Genomic DNA, 20,876 nt, shown 5'->3' with positions numbered 1-20,876 from the left:
GGCATGACACAATCATCTTCACCTGGTACTCCTCACCTGGTTGCCGCCACACGTGCTTCCCACTATCTTAGCCAAATAAATTAATCTTTGTCTCATCAGACCAGAGTATTTTGTTTTAGTACGCCATGGCCTTTGTTGACATATCCTCAGCAAACCTTTAGCGGGCTTTCTCGTGGACACCCTTCAGAAGAGGTTTCTTTCTGAGGCGACAGCCATACGGACCAATTTCATGTATTGTGTGGTGTATGGTCTAAAACAGTACTTAAAGGCTTACATATCATTCTAAGAAAACATTTAGATGTGACGCTGTGCACGTTCAATCGTCTTCTTGGCACGTTTAAAACAAGCGCTGTTGTGAGTGGATCCTGATTTTCTTTAGACGCTGGAGGATTTTAGCCACTGTACTGAAGCTCAAATTCAGGGTGTTGGCAATCTTCTTATAGCCTTAGCTTATGTAGTACCACAATTTTTTTAAGGTCTCCAGCGAGTTCTTTGCCATGGTGTGCCATCTTTAGAGTTTCAGGACCAGTATGACAGACTGTATGACCTGTACTTCAAATTGAACACACCCTATTCACACATAGTAAGAGTAACAACTCACATGGTATTTTGTTTGGAAGGAAAATGACAAACAGGGCTTTGTTTGGATATTTTGCGGTGTAGCATCTTTGGCCTGTACTGACTTTTGTTGCCAGCTTCACTTGTGACATACTGTATTGTGTGTGTTTATCTATAAGTGTATATATGTGTGCACCTTTTCGTGGTTCTCAATAATGATCTCTACCACGATATTCTGGAACTTGATGTTCATCATGGCGGCCACCGTCTCTTCCTGTGACCTCATCAACGTAGGACCAAAGATCATGCCCAGGTTAGAGACTGTCATCATGTTCTGGGCACTATGGGACGACACCCTGCATACACCAAAAATAGCTAACTGAAAACTGGACATGACAAATATTCATGGCTGGTTCTTACATTGATTAACAATTGGATGCAGTGAACCAGTCGCTAAAAATGTACTGTATGGTCGTTGACTATCCCAAATAATAAATACTGTCATCCTCAGGACTTAAGTGCAATTACCATAAATTTAGGAAAACAGAACACACCTGATTAAAAGCCACATCCAGAAATTTAAGGGAGAAACACTCGTTTGCGGACTGTATCTGCAAGTGTCAATCTATCACTTGGGAGGGGTTAAGGGTGGGATGCGTAATTTAGGGTGTCCTTTAAAAAGTTGAAAGTTTAAATTTTCCCTGTTAAGTATGTGTTACAATGCCCAACTGAGTTCAAAGGGCTCTTATGCTTTATTTTTCATTGCGCCTATCTGCTTTTATCTTACTTTTATTAGGCCTGTTCAAACCCGGAACAACCCCCCAAAAAGATGAAAAAAAGAAGAGTTTATTTGAGCACACTTGCACGCCAATCATGTGTTACTCTGCCGCAATCCCCTAGCTTCAAAGTCATGATTGCAGCCTAAAGTTTTCAAATGCCCCAACCCAACTTTAAGATGGATGTGTACAGGCTGTTATTATTCAGGGATCAGAATGGAGATTTTCATTTTCAGCTGAAATAGCCAGGGTCCAGGGCGGAGCCCGGTGGGGGGCTCAGGGGGGCTTCAGCATTCAACAGCATTTATCTTATTTGCTATGTGAAAATTGCACTAGAATGAATTAAATCCAACAAAACAGAAACCATGTATTATATATATCCATCCATCCATCCATTGTCTTCCGCTTATCCGAGGTCGGGTCGCGGGGGCAGCAGCGTTAAAAGGGAAGCCCAGACGTCCCTATTCCCAGCCACCTCCTCCAGCTCATCCGACGGGACCCCGAGGCGTTCCCAAGCCAGCCGAAAGACATAGTCTCTCCAACGTGTCCTGGGCCGCCCCCGGGGCCTCCTGCCGGTGGGACATGCCCGGAACACCTCCCGAGGGAGGCGTCCAGGAGGCATCCTTATTAGATGCCCGAGCCACCTCAACTGGCTCCTCTCAACGCGGAGGAGCAGTGGCTCTACACCGAGTCCCTCCCGGATGACTGAGCTTCTCACCTTATCTCTAAGGGAGAACCCAGCCACCCTGCGAAGGAAACTCATTTCGGCCACTTGTATCCGGGATCGAGTTCTTTCGGTCATGACCCAAAGTTCATGACCATAGGTGAGGGTAGGGACGTAGATCGACCGGTAGATCGAGAGCTTTGCCTTTCGGCTCAGCTCCCTCTTCACCACGACAGACCGGTACAGGGTCCGAATGACGGCAGACGCTGCACCGACCCGTCTGTCGATCTCCCGTTCCATCCTACCCTCACTCGTGAACAAGACCCCAAGATACTTGAACTCCTCCACTTGGGGCAAGACCTCCTCCCCGACCCGGAGGGAGCATACCACCCTTTTCCGACTGAGAACCATGGCCTCGGACTTGGAAGTGCTGATCCCCATCCCGGCCGCTTCACACTCGGCTGTGAATCGCTCCAGCGAGAGCTGAAGATCACGGCTTGAGGAAGCCAACAGCACCACGTCATCTGCAAAAAGCAGTGACGCAATGCTGAGGCCCCCAAACCGGACTCCATTCCCGCCAAGGCTGCGCCTAGAAATTCTGTCCATAAAAGTTATGAACAGAATCGGTGACAAAGGGCAGCCCTGGCGGAGCCCAACCCTCACCGGGAACGAATCCGACTTACTGCCGGCAATGCGGACCAGACTCTGGCACCGGGCATACAGGGACCGCACAGCCCGGATAAGACTGTGCGGTACCCCATACTCCCGAAGCACCCTCCACAGGGCCTCCCGAGGAACACGGTCGAATGCCTTCTCCAAGTCCACAAAACACATGTAGACCGGACAGGCAAACTCCCATGCACCCTCAAGGACCCTGAAGAGTGTATAGAGCTGGTCCAGTGTTCCACGGCCAGGACGAAAACCACACTGTTCCTCCTGAATCCGAGATTCGACTTCCTGGCGGACCCTCCTCTCCAGTACCCCTGAATAGACCTTACCAGGGAGGCTGAGAAGTGTGATTCCCCTGTAGTTGGAACACACTCTCCGGTCCCCCTTCTTAAAGACGGGAACCACCACCCCAGTCTGCCAGTCCAGAGGCACTGTCCCCGATGTCCACGCGATGTTGCAGAGGCGCGTCAACCATGACACGCCCACAACATCCAGAGCCTTAATGAAGTCCGGGCGGATCTCATCGACCCCCGGGGCCCTGCCACCGAGGAGTTTTTTGACAACCTCGGTGACTTCAACCCCAGTGATACGAGAGCCCAACCCAGAGTCCTCAGGCTCTGCTTCCCCAGAGGAAGACGTGCCGGTAGGATTGAGGAGGTCTTCGAAGTACTCCGCCCACCGATTCACAACGTCCCGGGTCGAGGTCAGCAGCGCCCCATCGGCACTATACACAGTGTCGATGGCACACCGCTTCCCCCCCCTAAGACGTCGGATGGTGGACCAGAATTTCCTCGAAGCCGTTCGGAAGTCGGCTTCCATGGCCTCGCCAAACTCCTCCCATGCCCGAGTTTTTGCCTCGGCAACCGCCAAAGCCGCATTCCGCTTGGCCAGCCGATACCTGCCAGCTGCTTCCAGAGTCCCAGAGGCCAGGAAGGCCCGATAAGACTCCTTCTTCAGCTTGACGGCATCCCTCACCGCCGGTGACCACCAACGGGTCTGAGGGTTGCCGCCGCGGCAGGCACCGACTACCTTACGGCCACAGCTCCGATCAGCCGCCTCGACAATGGAGGCGCGGAACATGGTCCACTCGGACTCAATGTCCCCCGCCTCCCTCGGGACATGGGCGAAGTTCTGCCGGAGGTGCGAATTGAAACTTCTTCTGACAGGAGATTCTGCCAGCCGTTCCCAACAGACCCTCACAACACGCTTGGGTCTGCCGGGTCGGGCCGGCATCTTCCCCCACCATCGAAGCCAACTCACCACCAGGTGGTGATCAGTTGACAGCTCCGCCCCTCTCTTCACCCGAGCGTCCAGAACATGCGGCCGCAGGTCCGACGAAACGATGACAAAGTCGATCATCGAACTACGGCCTAGGGTGTCCTGGTGCCAAGTGCACATATGGACACCCTTATGTCTGAACATGGTGTTCATTATGGACAGACCATGACGAGCACAGAAGTCCAATAACGAAACACCACTCGGGTTCAGGTCAGGGGGGCCGTTCTTCCCAATCACGCCCCTCCAGGTCTCACTGTCATTGCCCACGTGAGCGTTGAAGTCTCCCAGCAGTACGAGGGAGTCCCCAGGGGGCGCGCTCTCAAGCACACCCTCTAAGGACCCCAAGAAGGGTGGGTACTCCGAACTGCTATTTGGTGCATAAGCACAAACAACAGTCAGGACCCGTCCCCCCACTCGAAGGCGGAGGGAGGCTACCCTCTCGTCTACCGGGGTGAACCCCAACGTACAGGCGCCGAGCCGTGGAGCAATTAATATGCCCACACCGGCTCTGCGCCTCTCACCACGGGCAACTCCAGAGTGGAAGAGAGTCCAACCCCTCTCGAGAGGACTGTTACCAGAGCCCAAGCCGTGCGTAGAGGTGAGTCCGACTATATCTAGTCGGAATTTCTCAACCTCACGCACCAACTCGGGCTCCTTCCCTGCCAGAGAGGTAACATTCCATGTCCCAAAAGCCAGTTTCTGTAGCCAGGGATCGTCGCGCCAAGGACCCCTCCCTTGGCTGCTACCCAGCTCTCTGCGCACCCGACCCCTTTGGCCCCTCCTACAGGTGGTGAGCCCATGGGAAGAGGGTCCCACGTCGTCCCTTCGGGCTGTGCCCGGCCGGCCCCCGTGGGTAAGGGTCCGGCCACCAGGCGCTCGCCAGCGGACCCCACCTCCAGGCCTGGCTCCAGAGGGGGGCCCCGGTAACCCGCGTCCGGGCGAGGGAAATCGAGGACCAAAGTTTTTTCTCATCATTAGGGGTCTTCTGATCTGTGTTTTGTCTGGCCACTCACCTAGGACCTGTTTGCCATGGGTGACCCTACCAGGGGCTTAAAGCCCCCGACAACATAGCTCCTAGGATCATTGGGACACACAAACTCCTCCACCACGATAAGGTAGCAGATCAAGGAGGAGGTATTATATATATATATATATATATATATATATATATATATATATATATATATATATATATATATATAAATTTAAAAATATATTGACATTAAAAGCATTCGTAATATTGAACATGATCATGATGATACAAAATAATCTATTTTAATCATGTTTATAACAAATTTTAAATTTTGTTTATCCTGTTCTAAATATTGTATAAACACAAAAGATAAAATTATTTCATAAATAAATAGATTTATAAATACCTCAGATTGGGATTTTCTGTCACACAGGGGAACCAGTGGTTGACTGCTGCTAGTATTTGAAGTGGAAGGATTTGAAACGGCCAATAATGTTGAACCGGTGGCTGCCGATTTTAAATGCGGATCCGAGTGCATAATTTGATCGCCGGCAAGCTATTTTTGCTTTGTGCTTGTTCATTTTAGCATGATCGATCAGTGCCACACAACCTCGCGTACCATAATTGATCAGATCGACACAGTATAGACACTTTGCTTTCCCTGGAACATCACACTTTGCGATGAACTGGCTCAAAGTTTCTGTAACTTCCTCGATCTTTGCGCTGATTTTAACGTTTACGCCATGTTTGAGAAAGCCAATGCTCTGAACAAAAGCTCCGCTGATTGGTTATCAGCGAACCTATCGACCAATGGTCTAAATGCTAACTTGGGGTGATGAAACAGTCACGTATCATACCTCACCCCCCCCAAAATATTTTCTTATCGAATTTAGACGATTTACGGGAATGACCTTTGGGGTTCAAAAACAGCGGAAATCCGCGGATCCGCGGAAAATTCTGATCCCTGATTATTGTACGGGCTTCTGAATTTTAGAAAGTACATTGAGTTTTGTTTTGAGGATGTTTTTGTCATACTCATGCGTTCATGTTCATGCCAATATAATTAAAATTTACTGAGGCTCTAGTTGATTAAGAAATGCCTGCCGTGCTTCCAATGTCACACAACCACACCTGCCTCACCAAAAAAAAAAAAAAGAATAAACACCATTGTATTGCAGGCCGGAGTCTTTGAAATGTGGAAAAATTAGCAGCTTATAGTCCAGAATTACGGTACGTCTCATATGTTTTTCTAGAAATCTGTATGTGCACAAACTTTAGGAGGTGATTGGTCAGGAGTTCCAGCATTGTTCGGTTCTTGTCAGGTAGCTTGTGGACCAGCGCATGGATTGCCCTAACGCGATGTTTCTGGTCATCATACTCTGCAAAAGACAACTTTTAAAATTAAGTCTTTAAAAAAAGTCTATTTAAAGGCCTTCGTACTTGCAGCCTTGATGAATTCCTTGTGCAGTCTGTATGTCAGCACAGGTTCCGCCAGACATCTGCTTAAACAAATATCAAACCATTAGTAAACTATTCATAGCACAACTTTAGAATTAAAATAATCAAACTATGGTAAAACACTGACTATTATGTAAAGATGGCACATAAGTTAGGTTAGGGGTTGGCAACCCAAAACGTTGACAAAAAACAAAATTTGTCTGGAGCCACAAAAATTCAAAGCTTTGTATAAACCTCATAATGAGGGCATGCTGCTTGCATCTATATTAGCTTTGTTATCCTACTATCAAAATTACTAAATTGGATAAAACGCATCCCCTGGATGATGATGCACGTGACTACTCTGTTGTAGGATACCGCCTCAAGTTTAACTTCATTACAATATTATTGAATAACAGTACATTTTATTGCCTGAACATAATTATGGATAGCAAGGGAAAAAATCCATTACATCACAAAACTCATCACAGGAAAATGAGTATTCTGGCGCTGAGTGACTTGATTTGCTTTTCGGTAATGTTGCTTTCCATTTTAACTCCCCTTCACTTTCTTAGTGGAGAGAGGCGGGTCTTTTTTCTGTATTATTTCACTTTTGTTATTAAAATCTGCAAAAAGGTGTTCTGATATCTTCATAAATGACTCCTTCATGCAGTCACCTACTGTGAACGGTTTTTCCCGTTTTATTATCTTCTGGTTTGCAATAAAACTCGTGGCAGTAGTGTAGTTTGGAGATGCAATCCACTTCTTAAATCTAGTTTTGTGCTCATCCAGTTTCTCCAGAAGTGATGCAATCACACTTTTTCTCACTTCCAACAGAGTACTCTGCCGCAAATGTAGTAAAAAGTTCTTTCAACATTACTCAATCAAACAGCAAATATTCAATAACTTATCTCTCAGCGCAAACATTCAGGCACTGGCAATTTAATCCTCTGTTCTTCTAAGTTAAATTTGGAGTCTATGGCCGATTTCTTGAAAACAGCCACCTGCCTTACTTGGTGACACTTCCCCTTTAAAAGGAGTGGAGCTTGGGAACACAGCTCTGGACAGTAGAGAGCAAGAGAGCGAGAGAGTAGAGGAGAGAAGCAATGCACTGCTCCTCGCTGAAATGAAACATCTATTCCACACATTTTTACTTTAGCACTGGAAAACGATCAGTGTTTGTGTCATGTTTATCCACCGACAGAAACAATATTCAAATAAAAATATATTTTTCTCCCTAATCTTTTTAAATGTGTAAACATTTTTGGAAAAGCGACAAGGAGCGGCTCGGCAGCGCTAAAGAGCTGACACCCGAGTTAGGTACAAGTCATTAACAGTGGACATATGTTTGAATAGGATTTAGGTCAGAGTCCAGTCACCTAAAATAATTCTTCAGTCCGCTGGTGATTGTCTTGTTGTCCCAAGCGTCTGCATCAAGCCTCAAGTCTGAAGATGTGGAAGCTGCAGATAAAAACAGATGCGACTTCCGCATGACTATTACTCTTTTATCATGATCAGGAAAGCAGTGAAAAGTAATTAGAGGCCCATTTTTTACCAAACACGCTTCTCATTAGTCGCTGCACTTTAGAGTTGACCCCCCCAGTCCGGTACAGGCCCAGAGTGTTGAGGCCTGCAAGATTAAACAATTACTCAGTTTATTCCGTGTATTTCTATCAGGGTTCCTCCAGGATTTTTCCATTCAAATTTAAGACTAATTAAGACGTTTTTCAAGACCACATTAAATGAAATATAAAACCAATCTCAGGCCTATTCTGGCATACAGATGCAGGAGCCAAGTCATGACATCGGAGACTTTAAAGCCCCGCCCTTCCGCCAAAAGAGCGGGGAAGGTATCGAGTAGCTGGCAGCTGAGGTTAGGTTTACAAAGGGGGCCGAACCGCGCTGACACCGAGGGGAGACCCTTTGACCCAGCTGCAGTCAGGCCTGGACTAAGGGTGGGAATAAGGCAGTCGTGAGCAAGACCGCATGGGCGTTAGGGTCGGGAACGAACAGACCAAGGTGCTGAGGTGACTTGCAAGTCAACCCCGTCAAGAGGATGAAACAGAGTACAGCGCCGAGTACGGGGCCCCGGCTACCCAGGAAACGCCAGAGAATGCAACGCACCTGGGGTGGACGTGATGACTACGCAATGGGAGGGAACTCATTTCACGAACCGGCTGCACCGGCGACCGCTTACCCCAAACCCCTCTTAGGCACGGAGACAAGTGATTGTGTGTGGGCGGACCGGAACTGTCTGAGTTGGCAGTGACGGGTTTGCGGAGACATGTTCGGGATGTCAGCCGCGCCCGACCGCTGCTGTCATTGCAGCTGCACAAGCCGCGACAGTTCCTGGACGTCAGCTGAGTAATCTTGTTACGGAGGGGCGGGCCCAACTGCCACTGTTACAGCCGCGTTGGATGCTAGGGCGTCAGCTGGTTGACCCCTTCCACTTATTCTCTGGTGCAACCAGAACCTAGTTATATTTCACTTACTCACTCAACCACAACAGGTTAGACCTACATTTTCCCATACCAAAGTTACTCCGATGACAACAGTGGGTTAGAGACTGACTGTACGTAAAGCTCCAACGTAATGCAGCATTTTCGAAAACTTGGAAATTCCAGATTCCCAATCTATACATTGCATTTAGCGGTCAGAGATGGAAAATGAAAAATGCTTTTGCAACACATTATTCAATAATTTTGTGAGAGTAATTATAGAGCTATGAGCTCTATCACGCAAATAAAGGAAAAATGTAAGACATTTAGGAGTTTAATTTAACACTTGTCAATAAAATTTAAGACCTTTTCAATGCCTTCATTCGCAGTAACAGACGCTCCCCTACTTACGACCATTCGAGTTACGAACAACGGTACATACGAACATTTTTTTCAGGATGTCGAAAAATATCCAGACATTGCTGTAAGTTAGATTTTGTATTGTGTGCACCTTTATCCAAGTAGAGGACAGTGCGGTGGTGCTTCTTCCGCCGCGTCGCGCTGTGAGAGGTGACGCAGCATCCAACCCGAAGAAGAAATCCGGCTTCTACTTCCTGGTTTGTGTGTATACACACTGCACTGTATCTCTAGCACGCTAAGAACTTTAAGGATTTATTGTTTAATATCTCGTGCATCCATTCGATATGGATGGTATAATGCTTAGAAGAGGTGAGCCGTTTCTTTTTAAATGAAAGTGGAATAATGAAGCTTGATGCTGTAGAGAAAATTGTTAGATTGCTTTTTTTTTCGTCCACTTTTTACCATGGAGGAGGAAGTCACCTAACTCTTCCAAAAGTAAGTTATACTCAACTTTATTCATCTATATAGTCAAGTTAAGTCATGTTAATTTTTATAGCCCTTAATCACAAGGAGACTCAAAAGGCTTCACAGACCACAGAATGTCAACGGCTAATGTGTAGTTTTGTTTTTCAGTACTAATCTTTATCATTCAGTCTGCTTTATTAACGATATAGAGCATATTAATTTATCAAACATTTATTTTTCAGTTTCAAAACAATACAGGTAACTTATAAAAGCCTTAAACATACTTATATAAACCTTAAACAAATTCCATAAAAGATATAGCACTGGAGCAACTTACGAACAAATTCAACTTACGAACGATCTCATTCTTAAGTAGGGCAGCGTCTGTATCAGATTTAAGACTTTTTCAAGTTTTTTAAGACCTTGGGTAAACCCATCAATTATATATCATTTAGGGCTGCAAAAATAGATACAATTGATTATTGAAAGCATTGGCAACTAATTAGATCATTAATTTGTTGTATCCTTGATTTATGAATTTAGGAGGCATTAGCTCAGGAGGTAGAGCGCTCGTCTTGCAATCAAGAGGTCGCACGTTCGATTCCCCGAGTCCTCCGTGTTATATGTCGAAGTGTCCTTGGGCAAGGCACTGAATCCCTTATGCCCCCAATGAGCAGGTAGGTGCCTTGCATGGCTGACTCCCTATTGGTGTGTGAGTGTGTGTGTTAATGGGTAAGCACATTGTAAAGCGCTTTGAGAAGTCTTCATTGACTTAAAAAGCGCTTTATAAATGCAGACCATTTACCATGAGCCACTGAGTATGTTAAAACAATGCATACAAGAGTGCATACAATTCTGTTGTTACACTAAGAATTGTAGTACAACTTGGGTAGAAGATGCCAAGACTGTTTTTATTAAAAAAAAAAAAGTTATCTTAGATTTTTAAAAAACCTTTTGTTGAACATTGTCTCATTACAAACAAATTGGCACGAAAGTTTAAACTTCGTAGTGTTTGATTGTTTCATCATTAAGACAAAGTGAAACATTTTCATGGGAACAAAAAGTGCTGCAAAAGTACAGAGAAAAAAACTGAAAATAAATCAATATAATAAAGTAAAAAATAAATTAATAATAAAGACATGTTTAACTCTACACAAGATATAATCTTAAGCATATTATATTTCATTTTCGTATTAGGAATGTTTATCATATTCAATGGTTCCCCCCAAAAAAATAATTTGTTGACAACATTTTGAAAGTGGGTTAACACCTTTGAGATTCGCTACATATTAAATGAAATGTATTGTTCTTCCTTCTTTGTTTTGTATGATAAGTCCAAATATAATCTTGATCTTTGGTAGGAAAAGAGTGTCTTACATATTTGGAGGTGTATAGCGTATATTTGTATGTATTTTCATTTATTATCAAGTTATTTGACAAAAGAATATTCTGTTGTTTGCTGCACTATTTTTCTATCTGTCCAAAACTTCAATATTCGAGTAAAAAGGAGTAAATTAAAAATTACTTTAAGAGATCCGATTCATCGATTAATCCCCCCCAAAATCGGGCAATTTATTAATTGTGAAAATAATCGCAAGTTGCAGCCCTAATCTTATTATCATTTACCTCTCATTTCCACAAGCTCGATGCAGTTCTTGACAAAGCTGAAGCCCGTCTCGTTGAGGAAAGCTGCAAAACAACATAACTGAAAGCCTTTCTGATGCAAAAATTGAATAAAGAGGCATCTGTGATGACTTCTGCTTTCTTACTCTCTTCCTTCTTGCTCAGCAGAGACGGCAGAGTGTAGATCTGAAGAGCCACAAACAGGTTGATATAAAACCTCTCAATAGGACAAAAACACACCAAGTGGAACTCGGACTTCTACCGGTTCTTTCCCGTCCATGGCCTCCATCCACAGTCGTCTGTTGGCTTCAGAGAGCGCTTGCAGAGTGATGACGCCATGTCTGTGCGGGGTAAAAGGCTAAATTGCTGCAAATATCAGTGTTCACCATTCCATAGATTCTGGCATGCCACCGGGGTTTAATTGGTCCTACCAGGTCTCATAAACTTGTATTATTATTAAAAATATATATTTTTTTTAGGTATACCATGTATATTAATGTATAACACAAACTCTTGTCTCACTTTTTGACTGCTCACTTTGCCGTTGCATGCAACAGGAATCAAAACCAGGTCACAGCAGTGGGGGGTTTTTGGGGTTTTTAAGGGTTATTGATCTATCTTCGTTATTCATTATCCATTATCCGTTATCGGTCAGTTCATAATACGCTACAAAGCCTAGGAGCCGGGACACTTACTCTCAGCCAAAAGGCCAAGCTAAGGTCCTAGCCCTAAAGCCTTGCTGCGATCATTGCGAATGCACCGTTCCCGGAGGTACTGCTATACCGGGCCGATGCGTGGAGTGGACAAAGCAAGCTCCTATGTGGGCGCAATGAATTCCAACTAGTAGATCACCAGTGGTATAGATGTCACATAAAAAGGCAGTTGATTTTATCTCATAATCACACTATTTTTAGTCATGGTACTAGAAACCAATGTTAATTTTGTGGTCCATATGACATGTCACAATGACAAGAAATGTGTAACCTGCAATGCTTAGAATATAATAGAAAAGTAAGAGGGCATACATTGATCTTAGATCTAGCTTCTTGATTTATGCTCTAAAAATTGGTGTGTCTGAATTGAAAATGTCCAAAACTGTCTTATCTAGGATCCCGCTGGACTGTTCACGCAGCAGGGTTCCACAAAATTCTAATACTGAATATTTTACTGCACTATACTAAAAGGTTTAGTTACCTTTCAACTACTTCAATGTCGAAACAAAAGCGCTTGTCGATGGAGTCTGTCTTCCTTCGCACGCACGAGCGGAGCCTGAAAGTCTCTGGTGTTCCGTTCGACACCCCGTTCTGCAAACGTAGACATGCATTATATATTAAATGTGAACAGGACTTGGCAGCTCGTGTACCGTGAATTCCAGACCACTGATCATGGCTGATTAAAAGCTGCATGTGCAAATTTAAGAAAGAAACCCAACTTCTTTTGTACAAGCTGCACCGGATTATAACCATAAAATGAACTCCTTCACATCCATTTTGCACATTTTAAAAGAATCAGCGAGGGAAAGTCTAGTACAGAAAACTGACACATTGTGCTGCAATTAAGACACACGTTCATGTACTGTGTCCACTGCTGTAAATCTTAATCAACTAGCGCAGCAGTCTATATTGCAGAAGTGGGGCAAAAACATTATCAAAATAAAACTCAATGTAGAGTAATTTCACAGGACCGTACAATCACAACAGCCTGCGGACATGTTGAGCGCCAAGCAACTGATCAAAGGGTCTCCCTCACTTGCGCACAAGACAAAGTGAAAGAGAGACAACCAAGTAATGGTGCTACTACATTAAAAAAACATGGATATCTAAAATAAATTTAGGTATAAATCCCAATCTGCATGTGTGTGTGTTCGTGTGTAGCTTATAGGCTCCAAAACGGCTGAACCGATTTTCTTAAAAATTTACAGTTGTTCTTTAGGTCTTAGGGAGTGATTTTAGCTATGTTTGGTCCCAAGGCACCTCCAAAAAATACCAACCAAATCACTTAAAATCTGGTTTCGTGTACAGGTAAAAATAGATGGTTTTCTCTATCACTTTGTCTTGTGCGTAAGGGATGGTAGAGCATAAGATCAGTTACATTGCTCAGCATGTGTCCAGGCTGTTGTGATTGTACGCTCTTCTGAATTTTAGTCAGTACTGTACAATGAGTTTTGTATTAGAAAATGTTTGACGCACTCCTGTGCATTTGCTAATGCCAATTTAATTAATATTAACTGCTTTGCAAGTTACCGTATTTTCCGCACTATAAAGCGCACCTAAAAGCCTTTATTTTTTTCAAAAGCTGACCGTGCGCCTTATAATACAGTGCGCCTTATTTATGGATCAATATTAAGTCGCAAAGTCTTGCAACTAACTTGCAGCCGCCGACTAGATTTTCCCCCAAACGCCAAGTAGTCCGCGTATGCCGGGATTTATTTACCGGCGTTTCATTGGCTAACCAATGTGTCAATCATCATTTGAATCGATCACTATTGGCTAAAGTTATTCGGAGGTCAAGGGGCGGATCCTTTTTATCATTTACAGGCTGGCATAGGCTTAAGCGGCAAAACAAAGCCTGCAATTGGCAGTAAAAGATGTGTCAATCATCATTTGAATAGATCACTACTGGCTAAAGTTATTCGGAGGTCAAGGGGCGGATCCTCTTTATCATTTAAAGGCTGGCATAGGCTTAAGCGGCAAAACAAAGCCTGCAATTGGCCAAAAAGATGTGTCAATCATCAGTTGAATCGATCACTATTGGCTAAAGTTATTCGGAGGTCAGGGGGCGGATCCTTTTTATCATTTACAGGCTGGCATAGGCTTAAGAGGCAAAACAAAGCCTGCAATTGGCCGAAAAAGATGAATGTGAATAGCATTTTGGGTTGACGGCATAGAGAAAGCATTTTTTACTATTCTGTATTTGTAAATATTTTATTCTCCTGGATTTACTAAACTCACGGATATAAGATGGACCATGGTTGCACATTATTATTGAACACAACGACTTCGGTGAGCTACTCCGGCTATATATTTTCCCTGTATCTTGTTTCAGACTGAACTTTATGTTTCTGTGATAAGCGGTGCAGATAATGGATGGAAAAATAGAAAGTAAGGAATGGTTGGCATTTCTTGAATCCCAAGACTTTAACCTTCCGAATGATATTTGGAACGATGCATTTGAGTGACATCGTACGGACACCGCATCCGCACGTGTTCTCGACACGTATTTGCTTCTTTGCAAGCTTTCGGAATGTTAAGGGGGTAATAAGTTTGACTGAACTATCTGACTGTTTTGTCGACGTTCCCATTGTAGCGCCTTATAATTCGGTGCGTCTTATGTATGTCAAATATAGGACCAAAAACTAGTTTTTCGGGGTGCGCCCTATAACCCGGTGCGCCTTATAGTGCGGAAAATACGGTAATTAGGATTGAGAGCTGTCGACACAGTCTGCAAACAAGCGTCTTAATCACGGCACAATGTGTTACTTTGCAACAAATAAAGAATAAGCTGCATAGTATTGTAAACTGCCGTGTTTAACCCCTTAACATTACTGGAAAATTCGGCCTAAAATCCTGATCCAAGACGTCCCCAAAGCAAATTGAATGCTGTTCTTGAACCATTTGGAGAATATGGACGGTTGCGGACTCTTTTGAAAGGTAAGACTCTGAAGTCCCAAACTAAAATAATCACTGCAAGTGCTACTAACATTGAACAATCCGAGTCGAAACACACAGAAATTTCAGGTTTTTATTCTTGCCTGAAGTTTTTAGGGGGACAATTAAATGACAATTAAATAGATAAGTGTGGCATGGGCATCTTAGCCGGAAAACAGGTGAGACAATAACTTGAAGCCTTACCTGGTTGTAAAATTTGATCACCATCTGAAAAACTAAACATCGTATTTTAAACATTTTTCTAAGTGTAGGTCACGACATTTCCAAAAGTGGCCATTTGAAGACAACCATTTTACAGCTATAAAACGTATGCAAATGTGGATTTTACTCTGGCCATTCTTAAGACAATGTGTGAGAGTTGTAAATGTTTAACTTCTTTTTACAGAAGTCAGATAAATGATTGTGCACACTTGCACGTAATAATGGTGCGTAAAAATGAAACACAAATTGCCTTGTGATTTTGGCTCTGTTTTGAATACACTTTGAAAAATTGTATACATTGTGACAATCATCAATCGAATCGGTTACGCCTGGCAGAAACTATTTGGACCTACTGGAGGCGATCTCCCTTTTGTCAAACAGGCCTATATGGGCTAATTTGAGCTAGGGACCATGAAAAAAAGCTTGCTATTGGCCGAAATTGGTGTCAATAAAAAGGTCAGACACTAACTACTATATCCAAAATAATTTTACGAGTCTGTTTATTTTTTAAAGGGGAGTTTTGGAGCAAAACTAACAAATTACATGGAACCTGGGGCTCTCTACGTCAAACGTAGCAGAAATGCTTTTAGGCGGACGTTTATTTTTGGATTTGTCTGCATTATCGTGTGTTTTGGAGTAATATTTTACATGGTTGCATTCTATGGATTGTCTTGGATGTAACAAAGCTATTTTTGCGTACTTTCAATTAATTTGATGACGGCCAGGGGACATAATTGGTGAGTTACGCCAGCGTTAAAGTTTCCGGGTAACTTGTTTTAGACTGATCGTAATGTTTCTGTTGTGTGTATTTTGAAATGGCATATCTTGAATCGCAAATGTTTGAGCTCTCCAGTTGGGGAGGCAGTAGCTCAGGAGGTAGAGCGCTCGTCTTGGGATCAAGGGATCCCAGTTCGAACCCCGGCTCGTCCGTGTTACATGTCGAAGTGTCCTTGGGTAAGACACTGAACCCCTAATACCCCCAATAAGCAGGTTAGCGTCTTACATGGCTGCAATACAAGGCCGCTATTGGGAAATGTGGAGCACATTGTAAAGCGCTTTGGGAAGTCATTGACTTGAAAAGCGCTATATAAATGCAGATCATCTCATTTACATTTCATTTCAATGAAATGTGGCATGACGCATTTCAGTGACTGGTGACATTGTACGAACATGCATTTGTTAACAAAGGTCCGGCGGGGTTAAAATGTAGAAAAAAAGTAGCGGCTTGTAGTCATTAGAGTAAATTTCCCATAAAAAATATATGGATATTGAAATAAACATGCTTCACCTGTCTGCTGGCCGGTCGGGCCTCAGTGTTGCCCATGCTGAAGATCTTGGAGCTCTTCTCATAGGTGCAGTAGTATCTGGTCCATACACTGCCCAGTGGACCTAAAAGAAAACACCGGTGTACATTTCAGTAATACTGTGATGTAAGGCCCACAAGGGTCCAATTTATCTGACGTTTCTCCTGTATGTAGAGGTAGCCTTCCATGGTGAAGCGGCCTGGGGCTTTGAAGTCCTCCTCGGCTGAGCGGATCCTCTTCATTAGCCGCTCCACTTCGGCTCTGGTGCTCTCAAAATTGTTTCGGGCCTATAGGTCCCACATAGTGAAAAAAATTATAGTTCCAATAGTTTATGTATGTGTCTGTTCTACACGAAAGGTTATTCATAATGTCAGCTAAAATTTTACCTCTTTCAGTGCCAGACGTTTCTCTCAAAAGGTAAGTGCCGATGCCAGCCAATTTTTTGCGATTTTGACTCATCTTTTAAGGCCTACATAAGATTTAGCTCTGGAGCAATATAGGCATAGGGTTGAATCAAAAAAATATTGAATCCTCATCTTTTATTAGAAAAAAAAAGTGTGCCTTTAGCGTGTACTATCGTTTTAGTAAACAACAGTTGAACATTGAAAATGCTTAAAGGATGTATTTTAGGCAGAACTTTCACTTCAGTGCTTTTCTTTTATATGTATATGTGATACCCAAAGTAGGGTTACTTTAACTGGATTACTTTCAATTCCTTTTGGATTACTCCAATACCAAATATGCTAATAAAAGACAAAATAAACTAAATATGAATACAATTACTAAATTTTGTGCAGGCTTGGGGAGTAACGGAATACATGGAACGGCAAAAATGATGTTGGCAAGCTGTTTGGATTTATTTTCATTTTGTTTCTGTCGCATTTTATGTTAGTTTTGTCGGAGATCAAAAAAATCAAAGCCAGGAGAGAAAGCTTACCACATGTTGTGAGTCATAATTTTATTCATATTTAGTTTATTTTGTCTTTTATTAGCATATTTGGTATTGGAGTAATCCAAAAGTAATTGAAAGTAATCCAGTTAAAGTAACCCTACCCAACCCTGACTGATACCTCCAATTTCTAAACAATACTTTCTTTAAACACAAGGTTACTTTGCTTGCAAAATAACATTTTATTGCAAGAACACAGAACTGATGCCTAGACGATGTATGAACTTTGCAAGAACTTTTCAGCGCCGGATGTTTCCGGTGAATATATCACATGATTCAGGTCATCCCTCCCTGTCCAGACATTTACAAAGGCACTTTGTCATCTTTTTTTAGAAAGAATAAAGCCCTCTTTGATTGAGGGCTATACAGCAAAACATGACTAGACTTGACTTTGAAGCATTAACAGTATGTACTTATATCTTTGTTTTTGTCACCACACTGTGCGTAATTCAATGGTTCCCAAACTTTTGCAGGCTGGCGCCCCCATGGCTCCCCAGTGTATTATTGATGCCCCCTCAAAGGTGCTGGTACAAATAACTTGTGTTTCCTCTGGATGTAGCGACTACGCGAAAGTACATTTTGCAACAGGCGTTTTCTTGTTTCACGTCCGCTTTGTCAAAGCCAAAAAAGGTCCCAACAAGTGATGTATTGCCCTTCATCGGTGCAACCCTCGTTTCCTTCACGTTTGTTGACTCTGGGACAATGTTTATGGAGTCCGCCATGACACTCAATGAGCCCACACAATGGGTTGTGGCATAGTGTGGTGCTTGCATCGTGTTTATTGGCTTGTGCTATTATTAAAACCTGCCTCTGATTGGTCGGCGCTTTTAAAACTCGAACAGTAACAATTGTGGTTGGCCAAAACTCCATCACTCACTACAAAACCTTGAAAAAAACGCAGTGCTTTGCAGTTTCACAACTGCACTACATTCAAACTTCTGACTCAGACTTCGGACTGCTTTAATCTTCCTCACCGCACCCAGGGGGGGTGGTACCGCCCATTTTGTGAACCACTCGTGTACTTGGTATATGGGCCGGCGCCTACACAATGTTATACAGGAATTAAACTAGGCACAAAGATCTGATCAAAGCCATCTAGTGGTGATTTATCATACTGGTGTCCTTCCCAGAGGCTTGATATTAATGGAAAAGATGCGTTTAGAATAGTTTAAAAAAACACAAACGCATGTATTTTTACGTTTTGGCACTCAGGGACAATATTTCTGAAAACACTATGGCACTGAAAGATTTAATGAAACAATCACATTTGTAATAATCGATTTATATATATATATATATATATATATATATATATATATATATAAAAAAAATATAGATATTTGTTTTTATTTGTTTAAAATATCAAATAAAGTGGGTTCCACTTCATGATTGTGTCCCACTTATTGGTGATTCTTCACAAGAAATTAGTTTTATATCGTGATGTTTGAAGTCTAAAATGTGGCAAAAGGTAACAAAGTTCAAGGGGGGCATATAGTTTTGCAAGCCACAATAATATGTATATATGACATTTTTTTGTGTGTATGAATAGGTGATGATGCCACCGAACATTTGGATTGGTTGGAAATCAAAAAAATATTCATAAATGGCTCAGTTATCACACTTCAAGTTCATGTCCAAATAATGTACACTGACATGCATTGTGTCATCAAAGAAAACACATTCCATGATGATAAATGTACGCAGACTTATCAGAGATAAGGTTTAAGACGAGTGTATTTTCTGATAAAGTTCAACTTACATTCTGCAGGTTGAACTGCAGCTGCTGTTTGTATGGCTCAAATTCACTTGCCAACTCATAGCCTTCATGGTAGAACGTCAGCAAGCCTTGCAGAAAAGCCAGCAGCTAAAAAGCAGATTGATAATCAGACCAGAAAAGAAAAAAGCTTGTAGGCAGCTGTTTGGGTCACTGTTCTTTTCTACGTTAATAACAAAGATTTTCTCTCTGGAGATATCTCAATACAGGAAGCAGCGGGGTTGAAACAGGAACTGGCCGTTGCTGATATGTATCACTGATAACATGTTTATGGGTAGTCAAAACACAGAAATTGGCGGCTGGGATCGTCTTATGATTAAAATGGCGCTAAAGTTCACAAGAAGAAACACCCTTTTAACAACAATTGCATGGGAAAAAAGATTTTAAAACTTTTGTAATAGTTCTTTTGAATGTTGAAGGAATGTTTATTTTGAAGATCTTTATTGTTATTAGTCCTTCTTAATGCCGTAACTTGTTCTCAAACACTGCTCAAGGTCAAGAACCTTGATGAATGTAATATTACCCAGAGTGATCCGGTTAAAAATGTAGGTGTTATAATTTACCATTAACTGTCCTTTCAGTTACACGTTAAGAACATTACTAGAACAGCTTATTTCCATCTTCTAAATGTTGCAAGAATTTGCCCTACGCTGTCTCAATCCGACGCTGAGATTATAATTCATGCGTTTGTTATCTCCAGTCTGACTGTAGTATACTATTTTCTGGTCCCCCAAAGTCTAGCATCAAAAGCCTGCAGCCGGTACAAAAGATAGCTAGATAAATAGATAGATAGATACTTTATTCATCCCCGCAGGGAAATTCACATTTCCAGCAGCATCCCTTCGCTGAGAACAATACAATAATAAAGCAAAAGGAATACAATATACAAATACCCAATGTGACGTGCTAATACCCACTGTAGCGTGTTGTATAGAGTATTTAAATAGTGCTACATAAAATACACACTGCAATAAAAGTACAGTAATATGCAATGTAGGGGGTGTGGTTTAATGTGGGCCTTTACTCCGCCGGGTGGAGTTAAAGAGCCTCATTGCATGAGGAAGAAAAGATCTCTTCAGTCTGTCCGTGGTACAAGACAGTGACAGCAGTCTGTCGCTGAAGCTGCAGCGAGGCTTTTACCTATCCATCCGTTTTCTTCCGCAAATCTGGGGACAGGTCGCGGGGGCAGCAGCCTCTGCAGGAGAGCACCTGTCAGTTCAAGATGTGATTTTAAGCTTCTGTTGGTATTATTTAAAATTATTCATGGACTTCCCCCCTCATATCTTTCAGATTTAATCTCTCCCTATGTTCCTGCCAGGAGCCTTTGCCCGCAAAATGAGAGTGTAATCGTGCTTCCAAGAGCCAAGAAGAAATCTGCAGGTTTGAAAGCGTTTTTCATTCCGGCCACAATGCTGTGGAATGCTCTGGGATCTGAAATTCGATCTGCAACAACCTCAATGGAGGTGTCTAAATCTATGCTTAAAATACACTTATATTCAGTAGATTGTGAATGATGTTGACCTCAGGAAGCTGTCAACCGACGTTCTGTTTTTATCTTTTTTCCATGGTGAAGATGTCTGTGTATTGTCTGTTGATGCCATTGAAGCCTGGTCATCCTGGAAAATCCAGGTACCACTCCCAAAGTAAACCACCTACTGCAGCTGTATTTGCTGACTACCATTGTTGTATTGTCGGGACCAGGACAGGAAGGAACAGAACCCACTCGCGTAACATTACTC

At 42.8% G+C, this 20,876-nt stretch overlaps 1 protein-coding gene across 2 annotated transcripts in view; it reads right to left on the bottom strand.

Annotated features, from left to right (window-relative positions):
• arhgap42a (Rho GTPase activating protein 42a) overlaps nucleotides 1–20,876 on the bottom strand; it is a 108,864-nt gene that overhangs the window by 18,175 nt on the left and 69,813 nt on the right. For both annotated transcript variants that reach the window (XM_088320536.1, XM_088320537.1), the window contains 12 exons: nucleotides 19,123–19,227; nucleotides 16,572–16,701; nucleotides 16,399–16,499; nucleotides 12,436–12,545; nucleotides 11,504–11,582; nucleotides 11,388–11,427; nucleotides 11,245–11,307; nucleotides 7,911–7,985; nucleotides 7,735–7,816; nucleotides 6,359–6,417; nucleotides 6,192–6,297; nucleotides 755–914 (listed from right to left, as the gene is read on the bottom strand). In XM_088320536.1, coding sequence (XP_088176662.1) covers nucleotides 755–914; nucleotides 6,192–6,297; nucleotides 6,359–6,417; nucleotides 7,735–7,816; nucleotides 7,911–7,985; nucleotides 11,245–11,307; nucleotides 11,388–11,427; nucleotides 11,504–11,582; nucleotides 12,436–12,545; nucleotides 16,399–16,499; nucleotides 16,572–16,701; nucleotides 19,123–19,227 — 1,110 coding nt within the window. The remainder of the gene's footprint in view (nucleotides 1–754; nucleotides 915–6,191; nucleotides 6,298–6,358; nucleotides 6,418–7,734; nucleotides 7,817–7,910; nucleotides 7,986–11,244; nucleotides 11,308–11,387; nucleotides 11,428–11,503; nucleotides 11,583–12,435; nucleotides 12,546–16,398; nucleotides 16,500–16,571; nucleotides 16,702–19,122; nucleotides 19,228–20,876) is intronic.

The sequence above is a fragment of the Urocampus carinirostris genome, chromosome 17 (genome assembly GCF_059441175.1).
Source record: "Urocampus carinirostris isolate Australia breed hairy pipefish chromosome 17, RoL_Ucar_1.0, whole genome shotgun sequence".
Lineage (NCBI taxonomy): Eukaryota > Metazoa > Chordata > Actinopteri > Syngnathiformes > Syngnathidae > Urocampus > Urocampus carinirostris.
Note: the sequence above shows the minus strand (reverse complement) of the source record. Positions and strands in the feature narration are given on the sequence as shown.